At 42.0% G+C, this 10,317-nt stretch overlaps 1 protein-coding gene across 1 annotated transcript in view; it reads left to right on the top strand.

Moving 5' to 3' along the window:
* Window positions 1-8,333: 8,333 nt before the first annotated feature.
* SMURF1 (SMAD specific E3 ubiquitin protein ligase 1) overlaps window positions 8,334-10,317 on the top strand; it is a gene marked incomplete at its 5' end in the record, with an annotated part of 16,386 nt that continues 14,402 nt past the window's right edge. Inside the window, 4 exons of the mRNA XM_010010577.1 lie at window positions 8,334-8,372; window positions 8,998-9,106; window positions 9,691-9,824; window positions 9,946-10,011. Of these exons, the coding sequence (XP_010008879.1) occupies window positions 8,334-8,372; window positions 8,998-9,106; window positions 9,691-9,824; window positions 9,946-10,011 (348 nt within the window). The remainder of the gene's footprint in view (window positions 8,373-8,997; window positions 9,107-9,690; window positions 9,825-9,945; window positions 10,012-10,317) is intronic.

Raw genomic sequence — 10,317 nt, 5'->3', positions numbered from 1 at the left:
GTTGAAATATTGCCACTACCTGTATGTGAAGGCGTGTAAATACCAACCACTCTGTGGAGATACAAAACATATGGTTTAGCTTTTAAACTGCAAAATCTGCTTTGGTTTAGCTGGGAAGTTTTAGACCTTTTAGTGCTTGACAGTAATTCAGTGCTTCTATTGAAATGCTGCTTGGCTGTGTCTGGTCACCCTTTGCCAAGGTTTTCAGTACCAAGGTTTTCAGTACCAAGGTTTCTGCTTTCACAGGTTTTTATGTGTTTTACAGTGGAAGGCCACACTTTTTTCTGCTTTCTGCTAAACAGGTAGATATTACGAGGCCAAACAATATATATGTGAAGACAGCTGGCAATAATATTGGGTTAAAAAGTACGAAAGTTGTGTGTTCTGTTCCTATCGCTTCAAAACCATTTTGCTCCCTGGACAGAAGCTCAAGGCTGGATCTGTTTTAATTGCTATGATTGCTTGAGCTTTCTACTCATTCTAAGTCTATGGTAAGCATCTGTAAATGTGTTGCTTCTGGTTTTGGTTTCTTGTTCTGTGCTTTTTCTTCCTTTATAAAGCAGCAGAGAGCAGTTGTGCAGGTTTTCCTCCCAGACTTAGGAAATGAATGTCTTGTAAAAGCTCTAAGTCCATTAATTGGATGGTGTTTTGTGGGGGGGGAATAAAGCTGCTTTAATAGAGAAATGTACTTGTAACTTGAGTCTCACAACCTGGTTATAAAACATACAGCTGTAGCAGTGGTATGGCTGGCCCCACAGAGGATATCTGGGAAGAAGGGGAATCTAAATTTCCCTGTTTTATAGTGAGTATGAGATTTATTGGAAAAGCCTTTTATGTACTGAATTAGTAAGCAAATGATCAGCTGCATGGGAGAGTCCTTCTAAGCTGCTTTTTGGTAATGAAAATAAGGTGTTTAAGGCTCTCTACACTGAACTCCTGCAAGTGGAGATCAGAGGCATGTTAAATTAAACACACCAAAAGGAAACGCTGACTGAGCACTTGGCTGTGCTGCATGGGGGCTCTCATTCTCCATTACAGGGGTGTCAACTATTTAATACATAATTTCTGTCTAAGTAACATCGAGTGTTCTACATTGGATTAATAATTCACTGTTGTTCATCTAGTATTTCCCAGAGAAACAAATCTATAAGTCTGAAGATCTGGACAGCATTTTGAGAAAGCACCTTTTGTTTCCTGGGAGTAGGACTAAGTTTGATGCCCAGCTCTGCCCAGCACCATTGTGAGCAATGTTAGGTTGAGTATGTGATCCCATTAGGTATTGACATCTGCAGAGATTTGGAAAAGGTGCTTTGAAAACTCCCAAGTGTTAAAAGTACAAAATATTTTTGGCAATCTTAGCAAAATTCAGTTTGGAATCTGAGTTATGAGTGCATGTGGGTGGAGGAACATGTTTTTCATGCTTTAGGAATTTTTTTCCAGATGCTTTCTCAGTGCTTGGGTAACTATAAAAGTGAAGTATTAAGACTTCAGCATGGATTTATCCCTTCGTTTTAATGTAACTTAAGGAAATCGAGCCACATAGTTTCCTGGTGTGTTTCGAGCTCTGCTATGGGGATGATGCCGCACAGCGCACTCTGGGCTCTGTTTCAAAACGTGAGCACAAGTATGTGCAAGCTGCACGGATAAACCCATCCTGATAGGCAGTACCTGCTTGAAAACACACATTATTCAATGCACGTGGTTGGAGGTACAAGAGATGTAAGGGAAGAAATCCATAGATGTGTCGATCCCAGTAACTACAACTTGCACAGCGATGCGTGGAGGAAATGTAAAATGCCGCTTTGTGTTTCCAGTAGGAATGTTGTCATTGAAATTCCTTTGTTTAGCTGTAAACTAAGAGTTTGTATTTGCCCTGAGAACAGGTTATTATTCTGTGTGGCTTTAACAGACATTTTTAGTTCTTTCCAGATATTTCTATTGCTGTACAGAGGCTGACACTATAGCTGAAGCCTGAGAGTATCCTTTGTTTACAGAGAGGTTTTTTTGGAGCCTGTTTGTGGACACAAACAAAGGGAAAACTTGACTGAATTCGGGAAATCCCTCTCTAGAAAATCAATATTCCACTTGGTTGTGGTTCTGGTGGGGGTGGAGGACTGAGTTTTAAACCCCAAACAGTAAATAGAAATGACCTGATGTTCTGTTAACATTTCTCAGGTAAAACTGTCACCAGTGGGGTGTTTTTGAGAATGGTTGTAAAGTGGCAACAGTAATAAGAGACTTACCTCTCAATTCCAGTTCTCAAAGGAAGTGGTTGTGCTTTGAACATGTTGGGAGACAGTCTGCCAGGACTTCATGTCTGTAAGACTCAAGCAGTCGGAGATGCTTGGGGCTTATATCTATCTAGGAAATAGGTGACTGTGTAGGGAGTATGTGAAGGTTCTTGGCCTGGATTAGAGGAAGGCATAGCAAAGTCGTAAGAAAACTGATGTAATAACTAGGATTTAATGAAAGATTTAATCTGGGAGGTAGCCTTTATCTCAGGCGTTTGTTATGGGTGAGCAGAGGGGGAAGGAGAGAAAGAGAAGTTAGTGTGAGGGATAATTGGATATGCTGCTTTCCACCTCTCTTAATTTGTGTGCCTTTCTCTGCTTCTGCACAGCAACACTGGTTCAGCTTCCTATTGATCTCCCTTTCTTTATCCCTGCAAAGTTCTTCAGCTAATTCCATAAGTCTTAGTGTTTCTCCCAAGTTTTACATCTCAGCCTGTTCATTCTTAAACTTGCTTTACTGGTCTCAGTTAACTGGGAATTTAATGAGTCTTGTTCTTCCAATTGGCCCGTGCTGGTTCTTTAATGGTTTCTGTCACTGAGGGCTAAATCAGCTCTTGCTGCTGTGTATAGGAAGACTTATTGTTGATCAGTTTGAGTAATTCTTAGGAATCCTGGAGATGAAACTCTTCTGTTTTGTCAACTTGGTCTTGTTTGCACTACGAGGACTGACTCGTTCGTGACGGGTTTCTGCTTAGGTAGGATAGAATTTTGATTTCTGGGTAAGTAGATACTTTAATGACATGTTAATAGGCTAATAAAAATGGGTTTTTCTGGGTGTGTGGTTTTTTGAAGATCTCTTCAAAGTTGTCTAGTGTTTGCAACTGGCTGCACGAAGCCAAGTTCCAACCCACGAGGAAAGCAAGCCTTGAAAAGAGGCTTTGATTTTTTCACTGCAGCCTACACAAAAGAGCCACAAAAAGGCTTCGTGTATCAAATCTAGCAACTCTTTGAGAATCGAGGGGTTGTTTTTAATGAAGCATTGCTTTAATCTGGTAGTCAAGGTCTGGTTTAGCATGAGTTCAGGCAGAGTCTTACAGTGTCAGGGTAGGGCATGACGTAGGCTGGTCCTTGAAGGCTAAAGGGTCTCAGGGGGTTTTTGGTTTGCTGACGTGCCAGATTGCAGATGTCAATGGCACCAGGATGCTAGTGAAGGCCACTCAATGTACATTCTGTATCAGATTAGCTCTGTGCAGCTCATTGGTTTATTTGGCTTCAAGTAAGGGAAGGCTTCAGTTTTGTTTAGCTTTTTCTGCATGCTGGGCACTGCAGTGATTCACAGTCAGTGACTGAGAAGTTAAAGCGCTCTGTGGATTTATGCATTTCAGTCTCAAGCAGGCGAAGAGAACGACCAAAAGTATTCTTAAAGCAAACAAAAAATAGGACTAGAATAGAAACCTTGGCCTTTGTGGTGACAGTTTAGATTCCAATTTGTGAATAAAGTGGGGTATTTTAGTGCAGTGATGTGGCTAGCTATAAAGAAACTGCATTTTTACACACTTGGTGCCTTCAGCCATCTTTCCTTTCCCATTAAACCCGTTCTCCTTTACCATACCCAATCTAGATGATTGTCACCCTTAAAAAAGCAGAACGCTTAAACCCTTCATGGGTTGCTGGTAGAGAAATAAACCCAGAATGTTTATCTGCAGTGAAGTCTCATTAAAGTTAGGTGCAGAGAACAGAACAGTGAGCAGAGCCCTATGTAAAGCAGTTCAGAAGGGGTGATCTGTGGGATACAGAGTGTTCTCCACAAAATATGCTGAACCATTTGGACGAGACATGATTTCACATCACAGCTTCAGCAAGGGTTTTGATTGTGGCCACGGCGTTAGAGCAGCATGTGGTAAAGAGCTGATGTTTGCAATTTTTCCCCTTGGTTTTGGAGGCTTTTTTACACTTCAAGCACATTATTTCTGCCGTGCAGCCTCTCAAAACTTGTTCAGAATGGCAGAATTTGTGCTGTGGAAACCAGCCTGTAAGCTGGGGCTATCCTGCTGTCCAGGAATAGGTTGGAAGAGACTATCCAGTTCCAGCCCCCTGCCATGGGCAGGGACACCTTCCACTAGAGCAGGTTGCTCCAAGCCCCTGTGTCCAAGCTGGCCTTGAACACTGCCAGGGATGGGGCAGCCTGTTTGAATATGAGCTGCTCTGCAGCCTTTTGTATTTGCAGTGGTGTGCTGTGACTTCAGTTTCATTTTCTGTCAAGATCTTTATCCCTCTCCCCTCCAAAGCCTCATTGTTCTTTGCTCCTTGCTTATATCTTAAACCCAACCAACCCATCTGTGATGCTTTTGATGATTATGCTGCGTATCTTTGTGATTAAAGATGGTCGACACAGAAGTAAATGTTAAGTAAAGCCCTTTCTACATCCCCAGCCTGCTGGCCCGTGTTTGTCTTGTGTCAGAAAGCAGAACGAATGTATCCTGGAATCTAGCTGCCTGTTTGCACAAGCACAAATGATTAACCAGGAGTAGCAAAGGGAAGGCCAGAGATGGCTGAAGGGTGGATTTGCTAGCAGCGTTCGCTGTGACCTTCCCACCCCTTTTCTAAGGAATATATGGACATACTGCTGGTTTGGCTTGTCTTCACAATTAACTTGAGTACTAAATTGAAGGCTGTCGTTAGCTCTGATCCTCTCCACGTGTAAAAGTCCTTAATCTGAGCAAGGAGGCTCTTACCTTTAACTTGCAAAGTGTGGATGAGTGCAGTCCCAGGTGCAGATTTGCCTTCTGCTTTGCATTGGGACTGGCTGGGACCTATGGAATATTGCCATCGCTTACCTTCTGGTTTTCCTTTTTCCCCTAGCTCTCAAAACACAGCCACCTGGTTTATACACTGTGCAACAGAAACCAGTTGTAGCATCTTAGCACTGTGGGATGGGGTATGTTGTGTGTGAATAAACCCAGTGTTGATGCAGATGACTTGCAGCCATCCTTTGAGCACGGACAAGGAGGAGGAACACGCACATGCTGGCTTTGATTTTGTAGGCTGGGTCTGTTTACTCAGGGATGTTGAATGGTTCCTCACCCAGGCTCTTTTTGCCTCCTTTCCAAAAATGCTGGTCTTGCTGCAGAGGTAGGTGGTGAAGAAGCACCTTTCTGATGCAACTCTCAACTGGGTTGTTCAGACCTCGGTGCCACTTACTTTCCTTACTACACCCGTCTGTAGCTTGTTCCTGCGGCACCTCCTGAACCACATTTGGAAGCAGGGTGGACAACCGGGGGCTGGCAGAGGAACCACTCCACTCACTCAAGGTACATCTGCATTGAAGACATCCCCAGGGTGAATACTGACTTTGTAGAAGGCTCGTCCTTTCTCTACCTCCTGCCAAAAATGCTTTCACACTAGTACTTTACCCAGCTGGCTAATTTGGCCTTTGAAATTACCTCAATAATGTCAGGTACTTAAAAAAACATTCCCATCCTTTTATAAATATTACAATCTAGACGTAAAGGCATTGTTTCAGTGCTGTTTGGGACTTGTTGTATTAAGAAGAAAAAGTTCCTCAGTGCTGTGCAGCAATCCAGAACAGGAGTATAAACAAATACTGTGTCAAGCTCAAACAAGTCGGTTGACTTTGAGAAGGCAGAATGTAAATGCCCAAGTCAGGAGAATTAGTACCTTTGGTAACGTTGCAACAAATGCAGCGAGATTGCTCTTGCTGACAAGCCCTAAACCCTTTCTTGTTGAAGAGAAAGAAAAATGAAAAGAAAAAGCACTTTGGAAAGTAGGCAAAGATGGGGTTTGTTCAAAGCTTGTGTAAAGCTGTCTCCATTGCCTACAGTTCAGTTCTCCTGCACCGCCTCTGAGCCAGGGATGAAGTTAATAACCTTTTAAGCCTTTGTAGCTCCATCTACCCGAGTTCACACGTTTCAGGCTTGAAGGAGCAGCAGTCAGATCCTGCTAGCAGTCTTGCTGGAGTCCTGTTGGACAGAATGCATTTAAGAAGCAATCTGGCATCATCTCAGCTTTACAGAGCAAGGGGGGGGCTGTCTGCTCTGCCATTGGCATTGCTTCATATCCTAGTCTCCCATTGCTGACCTTTGTCACCTGAATCTTTACTGGAATTCAGAAATCTGTGGCTTTGAAGTGATAGAGCCCTTGAAAATAGTTGCTTTGCTCTATTGGGTTTAATATGCAAATAGTGGAACAGAGCCAATGGCCCATCTTGGGCAGCCTGATTCAGGAGATTGCTCCATGAGAGTTTATTTCAGCTATTAGCTGTTGCGCCAAAATTTTCCTTACAAGAAAGAGTAATGATTTTTATGTTTTTTTGCAACCTAAAATTGAGGGTTTCACAGGCTGCAACTGGAAAATTGGCAGCCGTGCTCATCTGCTGCAGACTGAAAGCCTGTGGCAGAGGGAAGAGAGTTAAATGAAGTCTACAATAATAGCTTTAGAAACTTAGGCTGCTGGTTAGCTCCAGAAAGCACACCTGAAATATAGAATAAAGGTGGTAATTATATAGTCAGACTATATGCAGGTGGTTACAGAGGGAATGCTTTTCCAGCTCAATAATGTATACTTAAAATTGGGGATAAGGAAGTAAAATGAGTTGTTTAGTTTAAAACTAAAAAGGAAAGCTCCAGCACTCACAGGAACTTCAACATTCCTTTTGGCTAATACTAGAATATACAAGTTGTGATTTTTACCTATCCTTATTCCCTGTTTTCCTGGTATTTTTCCCTCTGAAGCACTCGCAACAGGAAGAGGAAATTAAAGGTTGCTCTGTCGTGCTTCCATTGAGCAGTGGATGGTGGTTCTGCAATCCTGCTTGGTTTCAAATTGAGTTGCCACAGTCCTGCAGACTTCTCTTTTTCGGTCAGTTGTTAAGAGAGAAGCTGTCTGTGGTTATGCAGTTTTGCCACTGTAAGAAATAAGTGATCTTTAATCCATTCTAAATATAGTTTCCTGGTGTGGCTGCCTTCATTATTACTAAGACAAAGGATTTGTGTGTTTATTTCCATGGACGTCTGGGTTATATAGTGGACTCTTTGGTCTGTTTGCTTGGTATGTGGGGTGAGGCAGGTTTTGTTCTGCTGGTTCTGTGAGGTGGGGAATGTTGCTCCAGAGTTGAGAGGTGGAATTCTTGACGTGTAAAAGAAAGAACTTAAGAAGGGATTTGTTCCCATATATTTCCTACTACATCTTCACTTTCCCCAATGTAGAGTTGAGGTGAGACTTGAGTCTAAGTCAGGAACAAGGTGAGATAGAGATGAGAGGAGAAATGGTCCGTACCAGAGGGAAAGGCCGTTGGAGTATCTTCTGAGCATTCATTCTCATGCTGAAGGATCAGAACTGGGTGGGAAAGAGACTACTCAGATATAGTTAGGTCTTTTATAGTTATCTTCCTGTCTTGGATCCTGGGTTTAGGTAAGTTAGAGCTCTCATCTTTGGCTCTGTAGTTCTTTTCCCTGGCCTGTTAGAAGAGTTGAGTGGATGCTGAACAACTGGGATTGCTGAGATTGCACTGAGCAGTCCTTATGGAAAAGCAAAACTAGACTTATAGCTGGTGATAGACTGAGTGGAAATGGAGATTGATGTGAGTTTCCTGATCTAATTTTTACTTAAACTGCTGTGCTGTTGAGTAGAATTGGAGAGAGGGAAATAATGTCTCATTTGTGGCCCTTTCAAAGGAAAATCTCGATGCAATTACTTGGTTTTCGGCGTATTTTTTTCACCTGAGGCCCTGTCACACCACAAAACCTTCTTGTGTTTGCAAACTGCTCACCCTGGGACAGCAACACCACCACCAATCTGGTTTAGCATTCGTGGAACATGCAGTATAGAAAAGCATGAGGGTTTAATGCAAAGAGATGTTCATTAAATCTTTTGTGGATTGTAACAACGGAACAAAAGCAGCAGAGGCATTTTTCTCTTTATGTAAATCCATATTCCAGTCACAGATAAAGAAAACAATGCTCACATTTAATATCTGTGTATTTATTATGTATTATGATCAGGTACTATTGCAGCTGCTGTGATTGCCTGAAAGGGTTTTTTCCATGGTTTTAAGGGTTCTTTATCTGTCCTCTTGTTTTGCAGTATTATGTGCCAAGAATCTTGCAAAGAAAGATTTCTTCAGTAAGTACACCCCAATTGTATGACTTTCTGCTCTTGATCAATCAGATTTACTTGTAAGATCGTGCATCAGTGTCATGGCTCATCTATGTATGCCGTTTGTTCTGTGGTTCCATTCCTGTGGTAACACTGCCTTACTACATGAGCATGTATTACCCTGAGTTGTAACTTTAGGGTTAGAAAGACCAAGGGCTCACAAATTCGAGTTGGAAGCCTGGGTGATGAGACCACTGCTGCTTTTACAGCTCTGTGTTGGGGTTACCAAGAGCATCCATCTCAGAGCTACTCTATTTGTGAAGTGAGTAAAAGATCATGGTGCTGCAGTCTCAATATTATGCTAAGGACTGAATAAAGATGACTGCTTCTCAGCGAGCATGGGTCACTTAAGCACTGTTAAATGAAGCACCTTTAACCTCTTGTTTCCTAAAACATTCACGATTCAAGCATATGTATGACACAAGTATGTTCTCTAACTAGGAACTCAATTCTCTATTTTGTATTTACTAAAATAGTTTAGGATAACGGCAACTTTCCTTTCTTGGGTGGTGGGGGGGAAGCATGATAGCATTATCTTGGAAGAAACAACCCAGAAAGTCCGATGCTTAATAGCACCTTTTCTCTTCCACAGGACTTCCTGACCCATTTGCAAAAGTAGTTGTTGATGGGTCGGGTCAGTGCCATTCAACTGACACTGTGAAGAACACATTGGACCCCAAATGGAACCAGCATTACGATCTGTGAGTTGTTTGTAAGGTCATAAATAAACTATATTCCAGAGGTGTATCTAGCAATTGGAATGCAGGGGTTGGCACTGCAGCTTCATCTTGCATTAGCAATGGAGTCACAATTGCTGAGGACTGATTTTTGCAACAAGAAATTACCTGTTACTAAAGGAGTGGTGCTTTGCTTTTACGCGTTTGAATGTAGAAATCCTTGGGTGTTGGGTACACAGCAGAGCTGCACAGAGTAAGCTCTGCTGGAGCAGTGCAGTCCAGCTCGTGCAAAAGCTTGGCCTTGTTGTAGTGATTTATTTTCTTCAAATTATTAGAAACAGAGAGCCTAAAGTTTTGTACATTAATCAGCTTGTTGCATAGCTTTTAATGAGGCTGAGTAGTTAAATTCATGCTGCAGCAATATCAATTTAACATGCTGGGTGAAATCCTAGTGCAGTAATTCATTAATAATACCATTTCAGGCTTAAGCACTTCTGTATTTATCATAAAGCAGCAGGACCAATGTACTGAAATGTATCAGAATTTGTAGCAAATAAAGCATAAATTCTGTGGAGGAAAAATTACTCTTCTAATATACACTTTTCTAGGTATGTTGGGAAGACAGATTCCATAACCATCAGTGTATGGAACCACAAAAAAATCCACAAGAAACAGGGAGCTGGCTTCCTGGGGTGTGTCCGACTCCTCTCCAATGCCATCAGCAGGCTAAAAGATACTGGATGTAAGAACAATTCCTACCTGGTGCAATCGGGAACCTTCCGTGCCTTGTATCTGAGTAATGAATAGTATTCCCACCCGTCCCTCCCTGGTGTTTTGTTGATCTTTCCAATTCTCATTTGCAGACCAGCGTTTGGATCTATGCAAACTAAATCCCACAGATACTGATGCTGTACGAGGCCAAATAGTGGGTAAGAATCCTCTCAGCTAAACTTTCATCATCTTGGGTAAATATACTATCCAGGCAAGTGTTCTATTAAAAAAGAAACCTGTATCATTATTGCTCTGTGCCTTTTCTCTATTGTTTCTTCTGGCTTTAATGGGATTCAATTCCATAACCTGAAAATTTTCATTGTGCTCCTATGTAGGAGTTTGTTTTCTCTCAGTTGAAACAATATTAAAAAGAGGGAATGCATCTGACAAGGTTTCTGATGCAGCTCTGGAAGAGTAAATGTTACTGTGAAACTGATTGCCTTTGGACCAAGGTGACAGGCAAA

This window comes from Nestor notabilis, unplaced genomic scaffold (genome assembly GCF_000696875.1).
Source record: "Nestor notabilis isolate BGI_N333 unplaced genomic scaffold, ASM69687v1 scaffold31952, whole genome shotgun sequence".
NCBI classification, from domain to species: domain Eukaryota; kingdom Metazoa; phylum Chordata; class Aves; order Psittaciformes; family Psittacidae; genus Nestor; species Nestor notabilis.
Note: the sequence above shows the minus strand (reverse complement) of the source record. Positions and strands in the feature narration are given on the sequence as shown.